The 14,820-nt window shown below is 38.3% G+C and overlaps 1 protein-coding gene across 1 annotated transcript in view; it reads left to right on the top strand.

The window, feature by feature from the left end:
• LOC122671863 (protein LURP-one-related 10-like) overlaps positions 1–12,062 on the top strand; it is a 62,301-nt gene extending 50,239 nt beyond the window's left edge. Inside the window, exons 3-6 of the mRNA XM_043869321.1 lie at positions 2,253–2,379; positions 5,259–5,264; positions 11,261–11,270; positions 12,052–12,062. Coding sequence (XP_043725256.1) covers positions 2,253–2,379; positions 5,259–5,264; positions 11,261–11,270; positions 12,052–12,055 — 147 coding nt within the window. The 3' untranslated portion in view covers positions 12,056–12,062. The remainder of the gene's footprint in view (positions 1–2,252; positions 2,380–5,258; positions 5,265–11,260; positions 11,271–12,051) is intronic.
• The last annotated feature ends 2,758 nt before the right edge of the window (positions 12,063–14,820 follow it).

Here is a 14,820-nt window from a genome sequence, read left to right as displayed (position 1 = left end):
CTTATATAGCCACAGATTCCTATTCATCTTCTTCAATCACTATACACAAAACAATGGCAAAATACAACATCTTGATAAAGGGTGAAAATACCCTTGAAAAATATTAAAATGATAGGTCATCAATGAATAATGTACAACCGGAGCTGAATGACTAGGCAGAGGGAAACTATCCCTCCCCTGTTGTGTGTTTTCTTAAGACGTTCAGTAATAAATCCCAATCACAAGCAACAAGAGAAAGTGGAGATTAGATGGAAGTTTGTACTCCAAGAATGAATCCTATTTCCACCACTCAAACCTATAAAGATTCAAACCTAAAATCTACAAAAGAAGAACAAGAATCGTTAAAATGGAACAGGGATTTTTCCTTACAGATCTGAGTTTTTGAATAGTCGAATGCAAGGTGCCAACCGAATGCAGGGTGTGCCGTCACGATGAGGTAGAAGATGCCGCCCTTCGGCAGACCAGCTGAGGTGAGGAGGAGGATGGGGTGGAAACGAAGGAGGAGGAAGAAGACGTTTTAGGTTTTTACGTTTTGATTTTGAAAAAGGGAGGAAAGCTGGGAAATCGTTTTACTTTGGTTTAGGTTTTAGAGTGGTCCGGTTGGAAAAAACGGTTTTGTTTTGGGTTGAATTGGTTTGTTTTTCTAAAACCATTTAAACTCAAGAATTCAAAAAAAATTAAAATGTACCGTTAGATGCCACACTTTACAGGTGTCAATGATATATTCCAGCACCGGAAAGATTACTGCTATGCCTAAGCCCTAGAAGATCTGGATCCTTAAATCATGGGTAGTGATGTCTTTTTATTTTCTCAAATGTTGGTTTAATGGTTGGATTCTCAAGCATCGTGCACTGGATAGCGCACTACATTCAGGGCGATAAAAATCCATCCCAATATGGCCCAATAAATAAGTACAACGATTGTTGAAAGGACCTACGTGATTATTCTATCTTGAAATCTAATTCACAAGAATCTGATTTTGTACCATAAGGGGACGTCTACACTCTAAAAGAGATTCGTGATGTCATGTATGTTACTTGAGTTTAACATTATCAACTGTGATTTCTCTTTAATTAAGATAAGTATTATATTCCCTTTAACACATATGTTTTGGCAGGTGTGGATAATGTGAAAATAATCTAGCTCTTGTCTTGATGCAATAGTTGAGGAAGTCAAAGATATTAAATCCCAACATAGAAAAGTTGACTTAGATATTTTTTTAGGACTTGTTAAGAACATCCAGTCTTTAACTCTTTATAACTTCATCTTTTGCTTTCTATATATTCATTCTATTTTATTTTTGTGATAGAAACACATCTCTACTTACCGACCGGAAGAAAAAAAAAAAAATAGAAACCCATCTCTGTCTGTTAGACATCGTCTCTACCGTGGTGGCCATGGCTGAGCATTCCAACTATCCACCATTAACCAATCCCATCACCGTCGTCGGACCCCAATTCTGTGCTCCCTACCCTGTTGATCTCACCATCGTGAAGAAGGTTTTAGTCGTTGGAGAAGGCAATTTCTCCGTCGCCGATGTCAACGGCAACATCATCTTCAACGTTAAGAATACCCTCTTAAGTCTTCATGGTCATCGTGTCCTTCTCGACGCCAATGGCAATCCTCTCCTCACTTTCCGAAAAAAGGTTCTAATAATGATAGTTTCTTTAAATTCTAACATATTTTTTGATCCGGAATTGGTTTCTAAATTAAGCTTCAAACCATTTAAAGAGTGTTTTTTGTTTTTTTTTGTTTTTTTGTTTTTTTTTCTTTTCTAGATATGGACTGCACATTCAAGATTGGAAGTGTTCAGGGGAGATAGCAGTGACTCGAATGATCTGTTATTTTTGTGCAAAGAGGTCTTCTATATATGTTCCAATTTAAGACTCAACTTAATGTGTTCTTGGCGGGTAATAATACCAATGAGGAAGTTTGTGATTTCAAGATCAAAGGGAGCTGGTCGGAGAGATCTTGCAAGATCTATATTGGAGGCTCCTCTAACCTCATCGCCCAAATAAGGACAAAAAAACAGAAGCTTGTGAGATAAATTAGTAGTAAGGCAGCGTTTGGTATTCATTCTAAGTCGATTTTACATTCTCAACTGATAAAAATAGTTGTTCTTATCAAGAATGCAAAAAATCGACCTACAATTCATTCCAAGAATACTTACAAAACACAGTTTTAATTAATTTGAGAATCGATGAAGGATGGAAGGAATTGATGTTTTTATTTATTTTTTTTTTGATGTGTAGATGCATAAGAAACATATTGTTCAAAGCATGCTGTGTGGGAAGGACAATTTCATGGTGACTGTGTATCCGAACGTCAATTATGCCTTCATCGTTTCCCTCATCCTTATTCTCAATGCAATCAACGAGAGTGCGAACGAAACTCAGACTTCCACACCCATTTAGCATTATCCGAATCTGTCCGAAAGCTAATCGGATGCGGATGCCGATATAACATTATCCGAGCCGAATCCGATCTGTTTACATACCTTCTGGGCTTGATTGACCCTTTTTTTTTTCTTGAGTTCAACACCTTTGGATGTTGCACCAAGACAAAAGAACAATGTTTGACAGAAATAACTTATTGGCGTATGTACTGGGATGACCAGATGATTATTCTGACGAAAAATTGTGTCTGCTATCTTTTATTTTTTGGGTGAATCTATCTATTGTCTTAAACATGTTATAGAGCATGGTATTGGATCGAATATATCGGTCACTTGAAAAATCGATACAATACGGGATAGCATGGTCGGCTGTATTAGACAAATTTGTCTACGATTTTCTTTAAAAATGGTTTTTTGACTGTTTTACCCCTTGTCCATACCGCTTCACCATTCTCTTGGCTTGAATGTGTAAGCAGAGGAGGGGAGGAGATCAGTTGTGATTTTTGTTATGATTCATGACTCTTGGGTTTATAGCTGTATGATCAGTTGGACCTTTTCAAGTTGTTGGGACCTTCTTGATGTTGTTTTTTAGTCAATTTAATTGGGAGTCTTCTAAATGGGTTATAACTACTTTTTATTTATGGGTCTACAGATAGCACCAGCCCAACTATGGAATAAGTGGTAATAATCCTATGGATAAATGTTCTTTGTGGGGATACAGGGGTCACGTCCAGACACAGTGGGGGGGTGAAATGACCTCCCCACCCCCCGTGAAAGACAAAAATTTCACCCCAAGATGCTAGCACGCTTCCATTGGTTGTTGTGCATATGTGGTCCTTGCGCTCCCCCCACAGAGAACACTCCCCCTAATCCTATTTAGTTTTGGGTCAAATTGGATTCTAATTTTGAATTATGTTCAAAATTATAGAAAAAATGAGAATTTAAAACGATGTAGAAGAGAATGGAAATCGCAAACAAACAATCACAATGCACACAAGGATTTACGTGGTTCGACAAAAATTTCTACCTCCACAATGAGATGAGATTTGTTTCTCTAACAATGGAGAATAGAGTTACAATCACTCGTCCTTACACCTCTCTCAGATTGATTATAGAGAAAGAAAACGGAATCCTGTATAGGTAATTTATTGAAATTCCCACATAGCCCTAAAAACCAATTTCTTGGCCTACAACCTCTTAACAGGTCTTCAGAATCAGCCCACTTATGCAAACGACAAAGTAAAGACATCGTACCCCAACACAAAGCCCATATTGGAACTAGTTCTTTTTGTTGCATGGCACATGAGTGATGATCGTGGCCTAGTACATTTGAATCCAACCATCATTCACTTGGAATTGTTTGGGTCTAGTAACTCGGTTGTTACAAAGACTAGGCTGAACAGGCTGGCAATTCAAGTCATGTAATGTTACATTGCTTAGTTTAACAAAAAAAAAAAAAATACTTGTTACATTGCCTTTTACTTGATAGCCTCTTTAAGTACACCATGTCTAAGGGAACATGGGCTAAGTTATCCCAATGAAATCTTACGATGCAACAGTTTTTATTATTTATTATGTTATTTTGCATCATGTTCGTTGATAAGATGTTCAATATAATTTTGGAAAAATTACATGATTAGCTATTTTTGAGTTTTCATTTACAAAATCGTCCACTCTATGTTTAAGTTAACAAAAATAGACAAGAACAAGTTAAGGTTTATAAGACTGGACAAAATAGTCTCTCCTTCCCTCACTTACTTTTTTAGACATTTTTACCCCTACCATTGCTTTCTCGTCCAGGCATCCTCCGTTCCCTCCAACCCCACTCCTGTCCCCGCCACCACCATTGTCTACTACTCCAAACCTTCCCTTCCCTTCCCTTCCCTTCCCTGTGATTACCCTGCCAGTTTTGATCCCAGTTCAAATAAGTGGGTTTGAAGTCGATCACTATTAGCTAACTAGTGCAATTTGGCAGTTAAAAGAATCCAGAACTAGACTAAATAGAACTTCCCCTGCTACAACCCCAAAATGTTGATTGCCAAGCTAGACGTGTTCTTTCAGTAATATCTCTTTCGGTGTATCGATGAAACCCTCCAAAAAACCCATCCCTCAACCTCCCCACCATCCCCCGCCCCAAAATAAAAAGATGCATGTTTTCTCCATTTGCACCGACGACAAACTCATGAACTTCGAGATGGATTTACAGGCCGATGCATGATGTTTTCGACAATCGCTGCTATAACAGTGGGACAAATTGCTTCTATCTTACGAGAAAAAAATGAATCCACGTGATAAATTTGAGCTGCAGAATCAATGAAATCAATAAAAAATGGTTTCTCTTTCCTCTGCATCTGTTATTTTCTTTTCTTCTTCCTTCTTTCTAGAATAAGAGCAAGGAAACAAAAAAAAAAAGCGAAATTAAAGAGACCCAAAAGGGCGAAAAAGATGCCGTCATTGCAGGATGAGCTCTTCCCATCGACGCCGGGGAAGGTGAAGATCGAAAGAGCCCACACAATAAATCGCCAATTCCATCAATGTTTCGCTTCTACAAGCACTATGTTCCTTTGGCTCTCTTCTTTATGGCTCTCACCGCTTCCTATCTCAGCCTCCAAAGCTTCGTCGATTCAGGTAGCCGATAATTCGCCGCTTCTTGGGGTGGAATCCGATGGGAGAAACAGGTTAGAACCTCCGCCCAGATCCGCCGATCTGGTGGCATGGCTGTATTGGTCACCGGCACCGCCGGTTTCATCGGCACCCACGTCTTTCGCTCTCAAGAGACGCGGTGATGGCGTTGTGGGTCTCTCACTGAAAAAAACTAGAAAAGCTCTCCTCAACAATCATGGCATCTTCATCGTCGAAGGAGACATGGGTGATGCTCGCCTTCTCGCAAAGCTCTTCAATGTCGTAGCTTTCACCCACGTTATGCATCTCCCAGCCCAAGCTGGTGTCAGGAACGCCATGGAGAAAGGCAATGGTAGGGATAAAAATATATAAAAAAGTAAGTGAGGGAGGGAGAGACACAATTTTGTCTAGTTTTGTAAACCTTAACTTGGTTTTATCTATTTTTGTTAATTCAAACATTGAGTGGACAGTTTTGTAAATGAAACCCCAAAAGTAGCTAATCATGTAATTTTCCCCTAGAATTTTTGTGATCATGTTGATTTTATTGTCATACTTTTTGGGTATTAACCCCTTGTTTTTTTGAAAAAACTTAAATCACCCCCTCTACAGTAATGGTGTTAGTCTGTTGTTAGTCATTGATGTGAAAAGACTATTTTACCCTTGTATTAAAACATTAAAATTAAATTTACAATACTACCTTTCCTTCATCTTCAACATTGGTCAAGGGTAGTTTAGGGATTTAAATTTATTTAACTGACTAACATCATCACTTAACAGCATAAAATTAACGGTAAGAACTAATTTGTCATAATGAGGTCTAAACCAAGGGTGATTTCTGTTTTTTCAAAAACCATAGGGTCATCTGTGTTTTGTTTGAAAATCAAGGGGTGACTTGTAAGTTGCCTAATTTTTTTTTTAATGATTTTAGCTCAGTGACTTAATTTATCGACTTTGTTTATTGTCTTATCTTGCCAAGTGGCATTTGATTGATTAAACGTTTGATGGTTGGATATATGTTCAATTTCTATGGATAGTTGCAAGTATGTTTATTGGTTATTTACCATATATGATTATACTATTGTTTACACCCCCAAATGGTTTGGTCTGGAAGGTGAACCTGACGGCCCAAAAATGACCGGTCCAAGGTGGTCAATGACCATTTAGCCCAGGGGAACGGTCATGGCCCAGGAAGTTTGAAGCAAACAAGACTTCTAGTAGTGGTTATCAGTGAGGGGGCAGTTGGGGCTAATGATTGTGTGCCTTGGAAAGTGGACACGACAAGTTAAAGGACTGTAACTGGCTGCGTTAAGGGAGACGTAAGAAGTCCAACCGCTATTAATAAGTAGCGAGAAGAGATACAAGGGGATTTTTCGACTGATTATCCAAACCTTACATTTAATTTCTATCTAGGACTAGGAGTAACTTAGCGTAGTGTACGTAGTAGAATTCTTTCCTTGTTGCAAGGATTGTTGATGTAGTTCATCGATCTATGCAACCATTCTAGTAGAGTACTTCGTTTTTATCCAAAGATTGAGTTTTCTTCTGTTATTTTTCCAGTTTTCATGTGCGTTTAAAAATCCTTGGAGCAATCGAGGCGGAGGTAAAGTTAACCCACTTGTTGCCTAAGGAAGAGTAGGGACGATCCTTATTTTTAGCATCTTGTGGTTTTCAGTCGGTAGACCGAAAGTTCGAAGAAACAACCGTATATAATTGTCAATATGCAATTGAAAGTGCTTGTTTATTATCGTGCTAAGAGGTATTTTGGTGTGGGGGTTTAATTCATTTTTCCCACCGTTTGCATTCTCATTTTGTTATCATACAGTTAGCGTATGGAATATATGATTCGAGTAAAACCCAAAATTTGATGGTATTAATAAGAATGCAAATTATTGCATGCTATTCTTGTTCAAAGAGATGCATGGATTTAAATCTCTACTCCGAAAACTATAAATAGAATGTAAATTATTGCATGCTATTAATGTGAGTTTTTGGAAAAAAAGTTTTCCCTTATTGATCGAGTACAATTCGAGTGTGTCCTGACATGGTCCAATAAATAAGTGCAACGACTATTGAAGGTACCAGTAGGATTGTTTTATCCTGAAAGCTAATTAACAAAAATTCGATTTTGCACCATAAGGGGACATCTGCAATCTACAGGAGACTGATTGGTGGTATGATTCGGCCCGTTGGTTCCCTAAGATTATTTTGTTTTAAGATTGTTTTAAAAAAAAAACGGGTAAAGTACTCGTACCCCCTATAATGCACCCAATATTCCTCGTACCCCCTAAGGTTCTGAAAAGTCCACGTACCACCCCTACTTTACCCTCTTAATTCCAAATAAGTCCAAACCGTTAAGTTTAGCCGTTAAGTGCTAAAAACTTGACCATTTTACCCTTTCTTCTACGTTTATAAATTTGAAAAGACCTATTTGTTCATAACATGAAAAGACCTTTTTACCCTAGTCTAATTTGATAAGACCCTTTTACCCCCACTATTTGTTCTTCAGAACTTAGTCCAACCTAATTATTAAAATGCCCTTGCTAGGGCATAATTACCAAAATACCCTCATCTTCCCCAAAACCCATCTTCCATTTCTGAAACTTCTCTCAAACTTCTATCAAATCATCAAAAGGGATCTGTTATGAAACTTCTCTCAAACAGATCTCTCTCCTTCGAATTCAAGAAAGCAGCCATCATCTCTGCGTTGGGGAATTCTTCGACAAGCGTTTCTACACTGTCGTGCCGCTCAGCCCGGTTCGTCTCCTCCTCCGCAGTTCTGCTTTTACTCTGTTTGAAGTTTGATAAGATCCTTAATTTTGGTTGTAAAACCTGAAGGGGAGTGAACAGTAATCAATTCATTGATATGATCTACTCGAGTGGTCACTTGTCAATTAGGGTTTTGGTTTGTAGCTTCTCGTTGCTTAGGCCAATGCTAGCACATTGGGTTCAGAAAAGAAATAACAAAACTACTGACATACTTTCTCAGGTTAAAAGGTAGGGATGATGATCACCCTTCATAGCAATCTATCTTTATCTGAGGCTATATCGTGATTCATCTCTCGTTGTTCTGTATTTGAACCATGGAATCAAAACGCGGTCAAAACCTGTCGAAACCGCCTAGACAATTCGGTTTCAACGGTTCCGAGACGAGTTAAGCATAAACTTTAAAAAATCCCAGGTTTTGTACTGGTTTTCGCTGGTTTCGCAATGGTTTATGGTTTCGGTCGAAACCTATGGAAAACCGTCGAAACTAAGGCTGTTTTTAACTTTTTCAATGGGTTTTGATTTTTCAATGTTTTTCAATGGGTTTTTACGTTTTTTCAATGGATTTTCAATAGTTTTTTAAGAATAATAATACACAGACATACATGTTGTTTCTTCTTTTTTTACTTTCAAACTATTTGTCTTTTTCTTTTTCTTTTTTTTGCTTTCAAATTCTCTGTCTTTTCTTCTTTTTACAAAAATGACTCCCTTACACTCCACTTAAAAGTTTTTTTTTTTTTTTTTCATTTTACTTCACTTTACTAATTTACCAATGTGCAATCTGTTTATAACTTCATTTCACTGCAAACCAAATGGGTATTAAGAGTTACTTTGTATGAGTATGAGTCCATCAATAAAATGCACATTTTATCAAGGATAGGTATAGAAAAATTATAAAAGTCACAAACAGTAAATCTTTATGGTCCTACCTTCAGATCAGCTTACTAAAAGACTAAAAGTTTGATCCCATGAAATAATGGCAACCACATGATATGTCATCGATCTTCAGTCAAATTCTAGAAACTGTTTGGGGTAGGGATCCAAAAAAGAAAACACAAAAAGAAAATTACCTAAAGTATTCATTATGATGATGACTTCGTGCGTCATCTTGCGTAGCAGAAACCCCTAGTCCAGCACAACATCATGGTGGTGGCTTCGAGAGCGTCGGATCAACATCACATAGAGGGTATGGAGCGTATGGGGGTGGATATGCTGGTGGACCATCCTTTGAGAGCACTGCTATATATATATATGGGGATAGGTCAGGTACTGGGTCATCTCTTGTCGATAGTATATTCGGGTATTCATCCGAGCCATCTGTGTCGGCTTCACCTTCTTACATTCTCGGTGAACTCTTCCCTAGATTGGGATATCCTGGACAAGTTGATGATGGGGCTTATAATTGGGCAGTAATGGACTATCAGACCAATTGGTCCCATAACATGTCATGAGATACATATGTTGTGCATTCGGAGGAACGGTTTTGCAATCTTCAGTGGTACGCTGCTCGTGGATTAGACCCACCAAGAAACTCCGCATGAAATTAAAGAGGGGCATTTTAATATTTTATTTTGATTCAATGTATTATTCAGGGTTCAAGTACTTTATAATTATGTGAACTAATTATAAATTTATAATACCAGTGTAGTGTCTGTATCGTATCAGCGTGTACATTAGTAAACTTGGGTCAATAACCACAAGTACTATTTTTAGTGATTTTTTTGTCAATGTAATTCATGGATTGTGTTTAAAATGTGAAAATAGGCAACCTGCAAAAAAATCAGGCCTAAAAAACCTTGTTTTAGGGTCGAAGCCTTGGTTTCCCCATCAATGGGAAAAAAATCCCTGGTTTCGACTGAGATATGGTCGAAATCGAGACGAACTCAATTTCTGGCTTGTCGAAACCCGAGTTTTAGAACCTTGGGTCAGGGCAATTAGGTCTTTTCAAATTTATAAACATAGAAGAAAGGGTAAAATGGTCAAGTTTTTAGCAGTTAACGGCTAAACTTAACGGTTTGGACTTATCTGGAATTAGGGGGATAAAGTAGGGGTGGTACGTGGAATTTGCATACAAGCCTGATTTGCTTCTTCTGTGTCCTTGAAGGTGGATGCTTTTCCTGGTCTCTCCCTATCAGAATGGATTTTAAAATGGAATTGCTTACCTGGGGCATCTAAGAAGGAGCGCAGGATTTTCTTCTCTTCACATGCGATTGCTGCTTGGGAAATCTGGAAGCTTAGGACTGCTAGATGCTTCAAGGCTTCGATTCCCCCGTTTCGGTCCTGGATTGCTTCGGCGAACTCGGGAATCGATGCGGTTATCTCCCTCCCCCCGAGCACCATCTCTTTGGCTGCGGGGGTTTCTACTAGTGTGGTTCCTTCTTCCCCCCCCCCCCCTCAGGAACCTTCTCCCTTTTTGTTGATGCGGCTACTGGATCGAGCCCCAAGGCCCTTGGTGTGGGGTGTGTTGTCTTTGATCCGGGGAGCGACATCTGTTTGATCGCTTCCGATCATTTTGCTTTGGCTCCGGTGGTGATTGGTGAGGCATTGGCAATCTGGCTGGCTCTCTCGTTGCTTGCAAGTTGGGGATCCGATCTCTTGTGGTTTCGTCGGATTGTCTCTCCCTTATTGAATGTTTGGCCCCGTCTCCCCCCCCTATTCCCCACTGCATTTCTTGTATTGCGAAGGATATCGGCATCTTGAAAGCCTCCTCTTTTTGTGATTTTGTCTTTATCAGCAGATCTGGGAACAGATTGGCACACAACTTGGTTAAGTGGGCACTCTCCTGTCTTGTCAACTGTTTTAGGGAGCCTCCCTTTCCTAGGGATCTTCTGAGCATTGTAACTCCTTTTATCAATCAAAGTGAGTAGATCATTGCACCCAAAAAAAAAAAAAAAGGATATTAATTCCCAGCATAGCAAAGTTGACTAGATATGTTTTTTAGGACTCGTTGAGAATATCCTCCAGTCTTTATAACTTCATCTTTTGCTTCCTATACATTCTATTTTATTTTTGTGATAGAAACACATCTCTACTTACCGGCGGAAAAAAAAAAAAAAAATAGAAACCTATATCTCTGTCTAGCATCGTCTCCACCGTGGCCATGGCTGAGTACTCTAACTATCCACCATTAACCAATCTCATCACCGTCGTCGGTCCCCAATTCTATGCTCCGTACCCTGTTGATCTCACCATCGTAAGGAAGGTTTTATCCGTTGGAGAAGGCAATTTCTCCGTCGTCGACGTCAACGGCAATATCATCTTCAAAGTTAAAAATATGCTCTTCAGTCTTCATGATCGTCGTGTCCTTCTCGACGCCAATGGCAATCCCCTCCTCTCTATTCAAAAAAAGGTTCCAATAATGATAGTTTCTTTAAATTTTAACATATGTTGTGATCCGGAATTGGTTTCTAATTTAAGCTTCAAACAAACCATTTAAAGTTTTTATGTTTTCTTCTTCCAGAGATTGAGTGCACATTCAAGATGGGAAAGTGTTCAGGGGAGATAGCAGTGACTCGAATGATCTGTTATTTAGTGTAAAGAGGTCTTCTTTGTTCCAATTTAAGACTCAACTTAATGTGTTCTTGGCGGGTAATAATACCAATGAGGAAGTTTGTGATTTCAAGATCAAAGGGAGCTGGTTTGAGAGATCTTGCAAGATCTATATTGGAGACTCCTCTAACCTCATCGCCCAAGTAAGTAAGAAAAAAAAAAACAAAAAACCAAAAACTTGTGAGATTAGTTAGTAGTAAGACAGCGTTTGGTATGCATTCTTAGTTGATTTTGCATTCTCGAATGATAAAAGTTCTTATCGAGAATATAAAATCGATCTAGAATGCATTCTTACAAAGCCCAACTTTAATTACTATGAGAATCTATTAAGGATGGAAAGGAATTGATTAATTTGATTGATGTACAGATGCATAAGAAACATACTGTTCAAAGTGTGTTGTTTGGGAAGGACAATTTCACGGTGACTGCGTATCCGAACGTCGATTATGCGTTCATCGTTTCCCTTGTCGTTATTCTCAATGCGATCAACAAGAGTGCGAACAACACTCACACTACCGGTGCGAACAACACTGACACTGCCGGAGTCTCAGCCACGGCTGCTATTGATTGAGAGGTAGAGAGAAAAAAGTATACTTCTACTTTGTTTATGGGATATATCCCTTTCCATTTGTAGATAGTGTTTCCATGAAGTCTCAATTAATGTAAGATTTGTGTGGCTAGAAACCATTGTTTTGGATTTGTTTCTATTATTTACTTGGGAGTTGATAGAAATATAGAATCATCAATCATAAATTATGATGAAGATTTACACCAGATTAAAATCCTTTGCAATTCGTTCATCTTGTGGTGCCTTGTAGTTTGGGTATGAGAGCTCGACACGTTGGAAGATGCTTCATCCAATGGTACGATTTTGATCAACCCAGTTCTTTTTTTAATTTTTTATTCTTCTCGAACTCGACACCTTTGGATGTCACACCAAGACAATAGAACACTGTTTGACAGGAAAGAACTTATTGGTGTATGTACTGGGACGATCGGATGATTATTATGATGGAGAGTTGTGTGTCTGCTATCTTTCGGGTTAATTTGTGTCTGCTGTCTTTTATTTTTTGGGTGAATCTGTCTGCTTTCTTAAACATGTTTTAGTGCACGGTATTGGATCGAGTATATCGGTCACCTGAAAAACCGATACGATACAATATTGTTTGATCAACTAAATCAGACAAATTTATCTCTGCTTTTCTTTGAAAGATGGATTTTAACTATTTTACCCCTTGTTCATACCGTTTCACCGGTCTCTTCGCTGTTGGACCTTTTCAAATTGTTTTGGCCTTATAGATGTTGTTTTCTAGTCAATTTAATTGGGAGTCTTCTAAATGAGTTATAACTACTTTATGTATGGGTCTATAGATAGCGCCAGCCCAACTATGGAACAAGTGTAATAATCTTATGAAGAAAAGTTCTCTGAGGGGGACACAGGGACCACATCCAAACACAGTGGGGGGGGCGAAATGACCTCTCTGCTAAGGGTGTCAAAATTAAACCGAAATCGAATATCGAACCTGAAATCGAGTCGAATTAACCGAACCAAATCGAACTGAATAAATTTTTTTTTATTTCGGTTCTGGTACATGAGCATTTAATTCAGTTCGTTTCGATTTGGGTTTCGATTTCGATTTTATTTAAAAAACCATCGATTTGAACCAAAACCGAACCGAATACCACATTTAAATTGAAAACTGTCTAACTTTTTTATTTTTATGGTGTTGTCTTTCCTTTTGTAACTATAATTTTGATGTGTTTCTCTTACTTTTTTTTATGGATAAGCTAAAAGATAAGATCTAAAAATGAAGAACTCACTTGAGAATTCTTATTTATTTATTAATATTTCTAATTCCATCAAGGTATAAAGCATATAAACCTTGGGCACAACTTGGTGATGGAATACATAAATGGTACCATTGTTATCAACCATATAAAGTCAGAAGAGGAATGTAGCATAAATGTTTACAAAAGCCTCGATTCACCAAGGTTATTTATATGTTTCATCCAAAGGAATGAGCTTAAGGAAGTGTATATGTGGTTTGCTAAGTCTTAAGAATTTGAATCTACGGACTCATGATTCTTACCAGAAAATACCGTTTGGTTGAATGTGAACTGGATTCTACGAAAATCAGGTGATTCTTCATTTCAACGTAAAATTGACTCATACAAGAATTCACATCATTAGGTGAATTCCAAAGAGAAATATACTGGTGAGATACCTAGTATATAAATTAGAAATTTGGGTGATTCTCACCCTAAATCTACCCAAATTCCAAAATCGTGATATTCCAACGAAGAGGAACCCTATCGTTTTCTACCTCCAGCACCCCATCGCCTTCAACCTCCAGCACGCAAGGTGAACGAAGAGGAACCCTACGGCTGAAGGAGGAAGGTACTTCTCACTGCTCTCTGCTCTCTCTCTCTCTCTCTGTTCTCTCTGCTATCTGCTCTCTGCTTTCTCTCTTTTTTTCGCTCTGTCCCTCTTTGCTCTCTCTGACTCTTCATCGTTTGTGAGTTTTTCTTACTGTTATTATTGTTTGCATTTGCAGAGATAGAGACAGTCTCCCGAGAAGCCCTAATCTTCAGTTTTTCATTCTCCGATTGAAGCACGAGACGCTCGATCCAAGTCTCCCGAGTGGCCGAGGTATGGTTCTCTCTGCTATCTGCTCTCTCTCTCTCTTTTGCTCTTGCTTTGGGTTTGTGGTTGGCATTAGTTTTAGTTTGATGTGTTAAAGAGTTAGCTGGATCCATTGATAAATAAGCCAGGGGTTCCCTCGCTCTTCTGGTTAGCCACTTTTCCGGAAAAATGTCGAGTTAACCATTTGCGATTCTGAAAAAACAAGGCAAGCAATTGTACTCCTGTAGTACACCTCTCTCTCTCTCTCTCTCTCTCTGTCTCTCTCTCTGTCTCTCTCTCTGTATGTTTGCTTTGTGTCTGCAATTGTGAATTCTTCGGTCAAATGCAAGCCTGTCGTCAAGGTCTTTGCGTTTGAGACCTAGATTTCATCAGTGCCAGTGTTTGTGATTAACGGAGGTTTCTTCTTGTTGTTTACTGCTCATTTAACTGTGCTAGTTAGTCATTCATGCATCTATCAATTTTTTTTCTTTCCCTTTTTTGTTCTTTGTTTTTGATGATACTTAAATTGTGTGTCGGGAATTTAATTTAATGAATCTATAGATTACTTTGATCATTCTTTTTGCTTTACGAATGTTAGAAAATTGTTCTGTTCTTGTGCATTTCCTGTTGTTCTTTCGATTGAAAATATTTTGATATCTACTGGATCCGAAATCTTAGGTTGTCATGAGATTTGCATTGTTTTAACGTTAGATGTGTGTTCGGAATCGGATTAAAGGAAGAGAGATCATCTATCTGAAGAAATAGAAACTATTTGTTAAACAGCAGGTTTAAATGGATCCAATCTTATTGAAACCTTTCAGCAGATATAACTGCTAAGAATTGTAGGGTCAGTGTTTTTGCAAATGTA

This window comes from Telopea speciosissima, chromosome 8 (genome assembly GCF_018873765.1).
Source record: "Telopea speciosissima isolate NSW1024214 ecotype Mountain lineage chromosome 8, Tspe_v1, whole genome shotgun sequence".
NCBI classification, from domain to species: Eukaryota; Viridiplantae; Streptophyta; class Magnoliopsida; order Proteales; family Proteaceae; genus Telopea; species Telopea speciosissima.
The sequence above is the reverse complement of the archived record's forward strand: the minus strand, read 5'-3'. Positions and strand labels throughout refer to the sequence as shown.